General features: G+C 58.9%; 1 protein-coding gene across 1 annotated transcript in view; it reads right to left on the bottom strand.

The window, feature by feature from the left end:
* The window catches only part of LHX4 (LIM homeobox 4), a 39,481-nt gene extending 28,728 nt beyond the window's left edge, over positions 1–10,753 (bottom strand). The window contains exon 1 of the mRNA XM_045838748.1: positions 10,678–10,753. Coding sequence (XP_045694704.1) covers positions 10,678–10,753 — 76 coding nt within the window. The remainder of the gene's footprint in view (positions 1–10,677) is intronic.
* Positions 10,754–12,982: the final 2,229 nt, after the last annotated feature.

Here is a 12,982-nt window from a genome sequence, read left to right as displayed (position 1 = left end):
CTGGCAGATTCCTCCCTCCACAGAAGAAAGGCAAATGTGCCAGACCTTGGTCCCCTCCCCACCTGTGAACGGTGAGAACAGGGGGGGGCGCTGCGGCCACCAGCTGCCTGGCCTCCCTTCGCTTTTGCTATAAGGCATTCAGGCAAGAAGGTGTTGAGTTCAAATTACCATGTGAAGCTTCTAGAAGTTTTCTTGGATACGTCTAAATGCCCAAAGAAAAAGTGACTTTTTTATTTGATAAGAAATGGCTAACAACCCTTTGCCTGTAGCTGGGATCTACTTCTTTGTCAAGGGAGTTTATAAAACCCACAAGAGAATAATGGCCAGCCCCCGTGGCACCCACAGGGCTGCAGTGGGCACCCAGAGGACTTATTTTTCAGAGTGGCCCATCAGAAAATGGATTCCATGTTAGATTCCCCAATTCCTCCATTAGTGGGGTTTCAGAAAGCTGGTCCCTGGAAGACATAAAAAGGTCTGAGGTGGTCTGTGGTCCACCAAATTGCCCACATCCCCTGGTGACATATAACAAATACTGTGCATTTTTATTCCCCACTCACGTCCCTTCATTTCCAAGGAACTGCTCTCAGGGAACCAGGGGCCACCATGAAACATTTCAGAGATGGTTGGTCTGTTTGTTTGATCGATTTTAATTCTTTGAAAAATGGTGTTTTCTATCTCTTCGGTCACGGAAGATCAACAAGGTGAGAGAAAAAAAATTTTTTTTTCCACTAAAAAGACTAAAGCTACAACCAATACAGTTGACAAGGACTTCTAGAATGTATTTTAAAAAGTGTGCCTTCCTGGGGAAATAGAATTTCAGATATTTCCATTGGAATGATAATGCTGACGAATACTTGAACATTTGTAAAACTAAGTGGGGGGTTTTGGTACAGATAGGAGTAGTGTTCCTTGAACCACACTGCAAGATCAGATTAACATTTTGTAAAATGTGGACTTCGATGGGCCACTTTGGAGTGCTGGGGGGCATTGCTTTTTAAACCGTCTTCAGACGAATAGAAATTTTTGTTTGTTTTACAAACAAAATTTCCCTTGACAGCCCAATGCCCAGGAGAAGGTTTTCCTTGCTTCTTTCAGGACAGTCTGCGGGAGACGCTGCCAGGTCTCCCTGTTCGTAAAGCTCCCAATACTCCGTGTCAGCTTGGCCACCCTGTTGGGACATCCAGGGGTGCTCCAGCCCCCCTGGGGCGGCTCCCTCTGCAGAGCGGGAGCTGGGACACTGCTCTCTAAGACTGCAGCACGTAGAACCTGGTCCAGTCCTTGGAAATCTGCAAGCTCATTTACTCTCCCCAGAGACCCGGGAGAAGCCAATCTCTGCATTTAAAAGGGCTTCCCTAAGGGCGCACAGCTGGGGGCCAAGCGGGGCTCGAACCTGGGACACACTGTGGGGCTGAGGGAAGACCCAGGCTTCCGACTGTGCTCACCAGAAATCACCTCCATCTGGTGGCTTTCGCCCCCAAATCCTTTTGCTGGTGACTCCACTTCAGGCATAAGTTGCTCTTTGAGTTCTGTCTGAAATAACGCTTGGCTGATGTATGGTTCCAAAAATACATCATTTTAGTTATTTGGCTTTTTTTTTTTTTTACTGACTACAAATTGAAAGGAGAAGCCAAATTGGGGCTTTAAGGAAACACACATGCAATTAAAATATTATGCAAATGTTTGTCTTGGAATTCTCTGCCCCTTCCCCAATTATACAGGGAAAGAGGCCCTGGCCGGGTAGCTCAGTTGGTTAGAGCATCGCCCGATTCACCGAGGTGGGCGGTTTGATTCCCTGGCCCGGGAACATGCGAGCAGCAACCGATGAACGCATCAACAATGGGACAACAGATCGATGTTTCCCTTTCTCCCTCACTTCCTTTCTCTCTCTCTAAAAATCAATACATTTAAAAAAATTAAAAAGAGAAAACAGCCAATGGCAAACATGCCTGCTCCCTTACCTAAGTAAGGTTCCCCAGGACTGACGAAGGAAGGTGACTGTGACCAGGCAGGCCGGGAAGTACTCTCGGTGGCGGCTTGTTGGTTTAGTCTGGGAATGACTCTCAGGCCACAGACCGAACCACGTAAGGCATGGTGTCTGCCTAAACTCGTACTTACGTTCTGGAATATCCTCACCAAAGAATTAGAACAGAGGTGTAGCTAAATTACAGCTCCGTTCCTGGAGAGTTCCACTACTGGGTACATACTTCAAAATAAAACTTCCCCATTCAAAGTTGCCACCAGCCCCCCAGGCAGTAAAATCGGTTGCCGGGTCACAATACCCCTCTAAAATCACCGGGTACCTGTGCCAGAGGGACCCTCGGACTCATCCGCCCAAGCTGCCCACACTCCGGCGAACCTAGGGCGGAGGAAGCCGTTTCACCTGGCAAACCACGACTCAGCGTGTCTTGGATTTTTCCCCTCCTGGCTCTGCATTTGCCACCTCCCTATTGAAGACAATTCATTTTTATTGAACAATGTACAGATTCCTTTTTATATTTTTCCTTATTCTAAACCAACGCAGCTTGAAAATAACAAAATGTTTTATAAATTTCCTTTTAAGGGATCTTCATAACCCAGTAAGCATAATCTCACAAATATCACAGCTGAAGCACAAAATTCCAATATTAATTCTTTAAAACCTAAGGTGAAAAGGTGCATTGAACATTGTGATACTTTTGCAATGGTGACAACAGAATTAGACAGAGATGTGGGCCAGCCACAGAAACACTGGGAAAAGTCTAATTCTAAAAATGCCATTACATTCAAGGTAAATCATATTCTCTAGTACAATTATGTTCACATACATGCTTTAAAAATACACCAATCTGCACACATCTTATCTAATTTGTAGTGATTTCTATTTGCCTTGACAAATGATTAACAGCCAGGAAAAAGGTGAGCAAACCCTTCTCTTGTCGGAAGGGATCACCCCCAACACTGTCTGCCCCAGCCTCTCCTGCCTCCCCCCACCCCCCACAGTTCCCAGCAGTTTCACACACTGTTTCAGGGTCCCTAGGAAACCCTTCTTTGTTCTTTCTCTGCTCAGTTCCAACACAGTCACCTCTTCAACGAAAGATCACACTCAAAATTATCCTGGGGACAATTTCAATGTTACCAATTTCAAGGACACATGTGGATGCCACTTTAATAGGGGGCTTGCAGTCCGTAAAATGCACAATGTACATATGGATTTGGCAGGATAGGGCTTCCTTTAGGTTATACATTGGCACAAAATGTGTGGTCTTCAGTAGGACACTGAGTACTCCCAGCAATGGCAAATAAAACAGAAAAGCACATCAGATAGACCCACAACCGTCTGTGGAGACGTTCTCGGCACGTCTCTGCCTCCACTCCACCGACACATCTAATCATCGCTCCGTCCCCACAATGTATTTTTCTGACATCTCGTCCTGTAGCAATATTCCCTAGGTTTGGCAGCCTCCCCCTCACGGGAAGAAACTTTCCATTAATTTGGCTGCAAGTTTTGTCTCTGTGAAGCTATTCCCAGGACCAATCCCTTCACCCTCTAACATTATAATTAAAGCAAATTATACTTTAAAGACGTTTGGGGGTGAGATTCCGCAGTAAAACGTCTGTGGCTCGACCCAGCCTGACAGGGCGAAGTGGGGTGGGAGGGCCGAGAGAGAAGCCCACCAAAACAACAACAGGAGGCAGGACTCGTCTCCCCGGATGATTTTCCAGCCTGCCAGCAATGCAGCTAACCCAAGTCCATCTTCCAAGAGTGAATCAATTTCAATTTTGCCAATTAAACCAGGCTCATCCACCACCTACCCCCACAGCACTGCCTCCAAGTGGGTGGTCTGCGCGCCGTTTGGGCCAGGGCCTCTGGAAAAATTTCGGTTGGGTTTCTTTCTATCACAAACAATACCCCAGCTTCAGGGCGCTTTCTGTCCTGAACCCAGAAACTGCCACACCTCCCCAGGCCTCCTAGAAAGAGGGCGAGAGAGGGACCTCATCACCCTGCAGCCTGCCGGGTGCTCGAACCCCAGTGAAACCCCTTTACCGTAGTTTCGGGCACCAACCCGTGTTCCCCCCTGCAAAGGTTTCACAGAGGAGGGGGGAAGGGGAGGGAGGGAAGGCCTTCAAGCCACAATGGAATTTCACCCAAAGCAGTAAACCCTGTTTGCTCACATCTTGCGTTCACACTCCTCACTCCAGAGAAAAGGCAGAAAACCTTCGCAAAAGCCCCACTCCCCAGCCATCTCCCAACCGGGCAGTCTACACAACACAGCAACCGGCTGCTTCAGGCGGTCTCCGGCCCGGGGTTTCCCAAAGTGGGGAACACCGTTCCTTCCTTCCTCCCGCCAGCCAGAGCGGTCCCCAGCCTCTGCGTGCCAGAGTCCCTCAGCTCTAACCCCGGTACATTTCCCTAATTGAAAGAAATGACGCAGGCCCTCCATCCCTCCCCACTCCACGGAAGCCTTCAGTTTGGAGGAGGAGACTAATTTCCTGGCCAGGGAAATCCACCAGATCCCCTCCATCCCTTACTGAAACAAGAAGCTGAAAGGCGCTTTCTCAACAATGGGGCAGAAAGGAAGGTTAGTCCCGGCTAACTCGTTTTCCGCCCCTGGGCGCCCGCAGGTGCGACCCGCGCCTCCCCAGCCCGGGCGTCTCCCGGGCCTCTGTCCGCTCGCTGGGGGCTAAGTAATCACTAATTGACTGTAGCACGGAGTGGAAGGGCACTGACGTCCGAGGCCAGTGGGAAGTTAGGACAATAGAAACATTTAGGACTTGAGGCTGTCTGCACCTGGTCAGCGGGGTCACCAGGTCACTGTTCCATACACAAGACGCCCCTGTGGGTCGTGTTTGGTCGACTCAATGGAAAGAAAGGGCCGGTGTCCTTCCTCCCGTCACCCCCACCTCACCTCGAGGAGGGCTCGGTGTTTAAAAAATTCACGCAGGAATTTGCAGTGGTGTGGGCGGTCTCCGAGACGTCTTGAGGACTCACGTCGCTCTAATCCCCAGAGCACGCAGCGCGCATTCCTGCCTTAACCCCGCGCTGGCGCTGGCGCTGGCGCGTCTGGAGGCGGGCACTGCAGGCCCTGGTCCTCTTCCCTCTCATTCCCCGCCGCCCCGGGTTTGCCCTGCCCGCCTCGCTAGTGCTTCCTCTCCTTCCTGGTTGGTTTCACCCTGCAGACCCTTTTAAAGGACATGTGCCCAGCCTATTTATAATAACAAATAATAATAATAGTAGTAATAGTAATAACAGTCCCATCCTGGATGAAGCCAACCTCTGCCCCAGGGTCCCAGGGTCCCAGGGTCCCAGGCCAGCCGCGGCTTCCTCGGGGACCTCCGGCCGCGCCATCCCGCCTTCCCCCTGCACAGCGTCACCAACTCCCTCTCCCGGCCGACTTCATTTACATCATCGGCTGCCCAGGTCGAGACCTCGTCTCTCAAGGGAGCCTGCCTGCGCTCTTCGAGGTCCGCCAAGCGCGGGTAGCAGGGTGGGGAGCTGGGGCTCGAACGCGGGCAGCGCGCACAGATTCCCCCATATCCGCTGGCCACCTCAGGGCTCCGCGCGGGAGGAGCGGTTCCCAACACGCGAGAGCCGCTTTCCAAGGGTTAAAAAGTCACCGAAAGACTCGTGCCGCAGGCGCTGGGATTTCCTTGTGTCTTCCCAAATGTTTGGTGCAGAACGGGTAAGGAGAGGGAGAGCTTTCCGCCGGGCCTCCGCTCGCGCAGGGCGCCCTTCCACTGGGCGCGGAAGGAAGTCTCTGCCACCGTTCCAAAGCGGCAGGACAGGCGTCCCGGGCTCGGACGTTCCCCACCCGCTCGAGGCCACCAGAAAGAATAAGATAGGAAAAGGAACCGGCCGGGTAGGTGGAGGAGAGAGGCCGAGGCGCAGGAATGCCAAATGCGGCGCGGCGGACCCCGCTGCGGTCCCTCCCTCTCTTCCCTCCTTCGCAGCCGCGATCTCTTGTCCGCTCTGGACTGAGGGACGCGGTGCCCGCAAAGCCCGCTCTCCCCGAGGGGCACCCCGCCCGCACCCGCGTCCCCTGGCGAGCCCACCAGGCTACCCCGGGGCCCTGGTGGTGAGAGCGCTCGGGATCGACGCCGCGCGCAGGTGCGCGGCAAACGCCTGCAGAAGGATTCGGCGTCAGTCCGCAGGCCACCCAGGCCCGCACCCGCCCGCGGGGCGGCGGAGCTCTGCCCGAGCCGCGGCGAGGTCACGCAGGCCGCGCTCCCAGACCCGAAGACCCCGCTCCCGCTCAGCCCCGCCAGGCTCTGGCTTTCCCCGAGCCCGGACCGAGCAAGGCAGCACCCCGAGCTGGGTTGTGCTTTCTCCTCTCAGCCCCGACTTCCTGTCTTCCCCGGACACTGGGGACCGCCCGGTGCGGACCTTCGCCCCTCACCCACCCCACCCGCCCGCCCCTGGTCCGGGTTAAAGCGTTAAACCGCCTCCCCAGAGGGCTCCCCCCACCCCCGCCCTCCCCGCCCTCTCTGATCCTAGCAGAGGAACGGAGGTCGCGGGAGCCCCTGGTCCCTCGGGCGCCCTCGGCCACCCTCACCCCAAGCGACCCGCTGCCGCGGTCACCCCGGTTTCTCCAAATTCCCTGCGGGTGGTGCGCAGCTCTGGCCCGCGGCCGGGACGGTGCCCTGGCGGCGCAAGAGTCCGAACCCGTAGCCCACTAGGCCCGAACCCGCCGGCGGGGACACCCGGTCTGACCTTTAAATGTTGGCTCGCACCTGGAAATGTGTCTGTGACGCGGGGAAGGAGGTTGGCGGGGTCGGGGGACAGCTGTTTGCGTTTCTGTACTGGAATCTGATAGAATATCGGAGGGTGTTTTGGGGCCCCCCACCCCCCGCCGCCCCCGTAAAGGCAGGACTGGAACGGAGAGCGCGTCGCCGCTCGGAGTTTGAGGGAACCCCCAGCCCCGGACAGGAGTCCGACCCGCCCCTTTGGAAATGACCCCGCAGCAGGGCGACAGCGCCGGGGTGGGGGGAGGTGCTGGGAGATTTGCTGCGGGCAGGAGCCCCAGGGAGACAGGAAAGGGCAGTGGTGCGTCCCTGAGAAGTCCCTCTCGCAGATGCCACGGGACCCGAGATCCAACACCCTTTTCTCACAGCGTCGGGGTTCGGACGAGCAGCAAGCAGCAGATGTTTGGGGAGATAAGAAAGGGGCGGGAGACGCCCGGGGCCTGCTCTCCATTTACCACCCCAGCCCCCACCGGGCAGGTCGTTTCTTCCTCCCGCCCGGCTTGACCCGCTCTCCCGCCGGCAATCTGGTGACCCTTGTCCTCCCCCTTGGTGCCTGGGCGACCACCTGGGCAAGGGGTGGACAAAACGCCCACCTCCGGACACGTCCCGCACGTTCCCGGCCGTCCTGGCCTGCGAGAGGGGCCAGCAGGACGGAGGCGCGAGGGGCGGGAGCGTGGGGGGGGGGGTGCTGCTGGGTTCGGGAGGTGGGAGTTTCCAGGCGGCGCGGCAGGCGCTCACCGCCCCCAGCGTCGCCCCGGAGGGGCGCGGTGAGGACTCGGATGAGGACGCTCCGAAGGCGGCAGAGGGGACGACAGGATGGAGGCGGGGTGTGCCCGAGACTAGACGAACCCGCGATCCCGCGTCGCAGTCCAAGTAGCCAGGGCCCGCAGCTTGTGGCCAGGTCCGTTTCCGAACCTGTCCGCGCGGCCCGGCCGGAAAGAAACGCTAAAGCCTTTCAAAGGGGCTCCCGGCTCTTCCTGGACGTGCCCGAGGGTGCGGCCTGCTGCTGCAGACAGAGCTTTCCCGACGCGCAGGGCACGGAGCCGGGGCTCCGAGTTCCGTAAGAAACACCGGCGGGAGGCGGGAGGGGCTGCCCAGCGGGCCGGCTGGCCGGGACTTAAGGGGCTGGGGCTACTTCTCCGCCCCATGCTGCCCCGGGATGATTCCCAGCCGCCTCCCGCCCGATTCTTCCCGAGCTTCTGGCCCCAGGCCGCCCCTCCTTCACTCTGATGAAGACCCCCGGGCTTGTCCCGGGAGCAGCGGGCCTGATCGGGCCGCCCCGGGGCTGTGGGAGCGGAGCGCAAAGCCCGGAGGCGCCCGCCACCTCTGCGCGGGGGAGGCAGGAGAAGGGCGACCGCGACGACCGTGACCCACCCCGGAGCCGCCGAGAGAAAGAGAAACACTGCGTCACTGGACAACGTCTCTCTAGTGCATGTACCTCACTCGTCCCCAAAAGCAAGAGAATATTCCAGAGCACCAGAGGCACCGAGGGCGGGGATCCCTAAGCCTGAGCGCCGAGGGCTCCAAGTGCGGCCGCTCGGGGTGAAGGAGCGGGACGAGAATACGTGCGTGTGGAGGGGCGACCCGAACCTTCAGTAGGCGGGTGGAAGGGGCCCCAGTTGGTGAGCCTTTCTCTGGCCTCCCCTCTCCCCGCCCAGGTTCAAACACCCACAGGCCCGCGATTGCTCTTCCTCCCTGAGGCTCAAGAACTGCCCTCATTCCACTCCGACATGGCATCTGAGGCCCTGGCCCTCTGGCCCAGGAAAGAGAATCTGTGTGTGTGTCTGTGTGTATGTATGTGCGCCCGTGCAGACCCCACAGCACCTACACCCACTTCCCAGCACCAATAGCTCAATAGGCAGTGGCCGGATTTGCTGCAGTGGGGTCGGATATAATCCACACACATCCTAAAAGGGGGGAAAAAAGCTGCATCCCAAATTCTCCCAGGCCACCAGCCCAGGACGCAGAACCTGGACAAGACAAAGGGAAGGGCAGACCATCCCCCCACCCCCATTGGTCATTGCCTCCATGGGCCATCCGGGAGGAGTCCCCTTCTCTAACCCAAGAAGTTTTCCGAGGTTCCGACCCAGACTCGGGGCCCGGGCCAACTGTGGCTTTGAGGGCGAGCCCCAGGCATATTAGGAAATCAAGTTCCTGACGTGGAAGTCAAAGTTGTCTCTGAGTGAGAGAAACAAAAAGTGAGCCCACCTGAGAGAGGTGTCTGAGTCCCACCTGAGAACGGCCATCAGAGCACCCATGGCCCACACCTCCTAACCAACAGTCCGTGTAAGGACCATCTAACTAGCCAACAGTCCGTGTAAGGACCACAGCTGTGCTCCAAGTACAGAGAGTGCTGAGCAGTAGGGCCGGCAGGCGGGCATGCACACTCCCCTGACTGGGGCAGAGCTTCAGGACTTGCAGTCAGCGTACAGACTTGCAGCACCTTTGCGAGGATCTGTGTCTGTGCAGGGGCTGAAAACCCACTCCCTCCTGCCCGGGTGCGGTGGGCACAGTCAGGGAGCCCGTGAATCCCCAAGGCTTTGTACAGACACACCTTAGTCAGCAAACTTCCCAAGGCACCGCGCGGACGTGGGACTGTTTGTCAACAGTTGACAGAATTGGGCACAAAGGGTAACTGTAGGATATAGTAAACAAACAAACAAACAAACAAAAACCTTAAATAGGTTTGGGTGAGGCTAAACTCTTCTAGCCCCTTCTCAGAAACTTCCCAGGAAGCCCCGGAACACACCCAGCCTGCCCTTTGAGGTCTGGCGGGGACAGACACCCTGCGGTGGAGACCCGAGGCGCAGGAGGGCGCGCTCGTGCGCCCCAGGTCATGGGTAGGCAGCATCCGCGGATGAGCCGGTCCTTACTGAAAATAAACCTGCAGGACGCAGCTACGGCTCTATTAAAGAGGTCGCGGGCAGCAGCACAGTCGCTCGGCAAGCAGAAGGGAAGAACCCTTCGTCTCTCCACGGAGCCCACGGGAGTCCCGAAGAGCCCGCCAGCCTGTGGGGCAGGACTCACGTTCCGGCCTCCTCATAGGTTCTCCACCGCAGACCCCCGGTTCGGGAGTGGGGGGCAGAGACAGATTTCCTCCGGGAAAATCCCGGCGCGCGCACACCCATCCAGACACAGACCTGAGATAAACAAGCCCGGAGATCCCGCAGCCTCGCTAATTTCGGGCGCGGGAAAGAAAGCGAGAGGGCGAGGAAAGCACCTACACACCCTGGTCTCCCCCTCCCTGAGCCCGAGACGTCCCGAGAGCCTGCCCCCGCGTGCACAAAGGCTGATGATCCCTGAGTTCACAACTTCGTCCCCACGCTTCTCCCTCCTGCGCATTCCCCGGCGAGATGGAATATGGCGAGGGGACTTCCTCTCCAGTAGCAGGCAGCCCCGGCGGCGCAGGCGGCGGGCGCCGCGGACCGCAGCAGCCGGGGACGCACCAGGCGCGCGCGCTCTGCGCTCGGGAACCGAATGTGTGGCCTGGCTGCCAGCCCCTGGGGGCGGGGGACGCGCTCTCCAACTTTCCGCCGGCTAGGGTTAAGTTGCTGTAGCTGTACTGGAATCTTTGGCTGTAAGCCCCCGGGGAGAGGAGGGGATGATCTGGGGAGAACGCCCCAGCCGTCAGGCCTGCCCTGCAGCTGGTTCCGCTGGTGTCCCCAAACAGCACTCTCCCCAACGGCCCTAGAAAAGCCATGGGCTGGCGACGCGAGGTTGGGTATCCTCGGCTCGCCCTCAGGATGATTTGGGAGGCTTTCACTTTCGGCCCCAAAAGCCAAGAGCCAGGCCCTTCGCCCCTGCCCTGTGACCGCCTCTGCGCCCCGGCCGCCGGCCCCTCACCCCTCCCGGCCCCTTCGGTCCAGGCTGCGCGCAGCGTCCGGCCCGCCCCGCACCGACCAGGGCTGCCGGCTGTCTTGTTATCAAATTAAATCAGCGAGAAAGGGGGTGTCTTACGTTGCATCGGCACACCGAGCATCTCCGGGAGCCCCTTGACAGCCCCCTCCGCGGAGACAGCTGCGCTCTGCATCATCTCGGAGCGAGAGCCAGCGAGTCGCAGTCTACGGAGATCGCTCGCTCTCTCGCTCAAGCTGGATTCGGAAATTTGAAAATAATAATAAAAAACCCAACCAGGCCGCCGAAGTCACGGTGGAAGCCGGACCCTCCGCCTCTCCAGGAGGATTCCACAGGCTGGCTGGCCCCCTCCCCCCGCCAGTCCTCAGCCTGTTTCAAATCCCTTTGATCTCGCTCTCGCGGGTTGGTGCACATACCGGTTGAGACGCTGCTGCTGCAGCCCTGGCTTTTTTCCCCTCCTCCCTCCCCCGCCCGCCTCCCTCCCCCTCCCCCGCCACCCTTCGCGTGCCGGACGCCGGGGAGGCCGCGGCCACTCAGGCGTTTTGATTCATTCACACTGCAGGGACGGCCGTGACGTCGCTTTCCGCAGGGAGGCCCGCCCTTCAGCCCGTCCGTCCGCCCACCCGCGGCGAGCGGCGGACCCCGGTGGGAGCGAGGGTCCTAGCGCCCCAAATGGGGTCCCGGGTGCAGGAGGGCAGGGCCGCCAGGAGCGGGGAGGGGCCTGGCGGGCCGTCCCCCACCCCCACCCCGGCTCCGGGCCGGGCGGCTGGCTCCCCGGTATAAATACTGCGGGCGGTCTGGACAGCGGCAGCAGGTGGTCCGGCGCCGAGGGCTGGCAGGTTTCCGCGGGTCCTCCGGGGGTTCAGGCTCCGGCCGCGGCTCGCGTGCTCCCCGCCCCTCCATTGGGACCAGGAGCCGGGGAAGGGCGGGGCAGACCCTCCGGCGGCCAGGGCTGCACCGCGCGGTCTTCGCCTCGCGCGCTCTCGGCCCCGGGCTTCTCTCCGCCGGACCAAGCGCGCTCCTTGATCAGATGACTCCATCCTTCTCCTCCTCCTCCTCCTCTTCCTCCTCCTTTCCGGCCAACTCCTTTCCGGCCGTCGCTCCCCAGCCCTTGCTCTCTCTCCGCCGCGTCTGGCTGAGGATGGGCCAGGGACAGCCGGCCCTCCGGCCGGAACGTGCGAGTCACGCGGCGGGCGGCGGCGGGCCGAGGAAGGCGGCCAGGGACCGCGCGCGGAGGCGGCGGGGCGCGGGCCCACGGTGCGCGCCCCCTTACGCGTTGGCCTGCAGTCCGCTCTCCCCTCTTTCTCCGCCCCGTCCGAGCTCCGCGTTTTCAGGCGACGGCAGGGCCTCCCAGGCCGCTCTGCCCTCGTCGGCTTAGCTGCGTCCTGCCCTCGGTCCCCGGAGCCCCGGAGACCGCTCTGCGTCGCCCGCTGCGACCGCGGGCGCTTTGAACAATTCTCGACTTCGCGCGTGCAGGGCGGCAGCGTGCACACGGACACACGGGCGTGTGTTGCTTATTGTAATTACAAGACACACATAAACGCTTACATCCTCAGCGCAAGGTCCTGGAGGAAATAAAACGGAAAGCCCACTGCTGGAGCAGGTCTCCGTGGAGGTTCTCCAACGCTCGATCAGATGCCCCCAGCCGGCTGACGGCGCGCTCGGGAAACCCGACTCCGCCGCCGCCGGACCTAGCGGCTCTGCGGACCAGCCCTCTCGACACCCCCTTCTGAGTTTCGTTCCAGAGGTGCAGGCAGACGTGCCCTCCCAGCCTAGCGGGGTCCAGCTAGAGTGGGGAGCGAGGACTGTGTACCCTCCCCAGCCTTCCAGCACGTCCCCTGACCCCCCCCCCCCGCGGTGTGGTCCCCGAACAGGGGACACCAGGACTTGGGAGGGACAAGCATGGGGGTGCGGGGAGACAGCGTGACCGGCTGCGCTTAGAACTTGCCTCCAAAGATGTCGCAGTGACTTCGGTGTCACTGGCGCTGGCCTGGCACAGTTTCTCCCCTGTGTCCCAGCCAGGTGACTCCAGTCCCCAAGAAAAAGACGAAGAACCCCGTGACATGGTCCGTGTTTACCCAAATGTTCTCTTTGAAAGTATAACTAACTAGTCAACAAACACGAGGAAATGCCAACCTCTGTTAGCAGTTAAAGGGTAGCAAAACAAAACAACACGGCACTCACCTCTTTTTGTCTGTTAAATGGCCATGGGGGGCGGGGATCGTAGAATTCAGTACTGGCAAAGTCGCTTTGAAAGTGGAACTCACAAATATTGCTGGTGTGCATATAAACTCTTCAATCCGTTTGAAAAGCAGTTTTGGCAGTATGGACCAAATCCATAAAATTTTCCTACCATTAGCTCATGTAATTCCACTTTTGAGTGTCTAGTACACGGAATAACAAAAAT

Source organism: Phyllostomus hastatus, unplaced genomic scaffold, assembly GCF_019186645.2.
Source record: "Phyllostomus hastatus isolate PE091 unplaced genomic scaffold, TTU_PhHast_1.1 phas_contig_283, whole genome shotgun sequence".
NCBI lineage: Eukaryota > Metazoa > Chordata > Mammalia > Chiroptera > Phyllostomidae > Phyllostomus > Phyllostomus hastatus.
The sequence above is the reverse complement of the archived record's forward strand: the minus strand, read 5'-3'. Positions and strand labels throughout refer to the sequence as shown.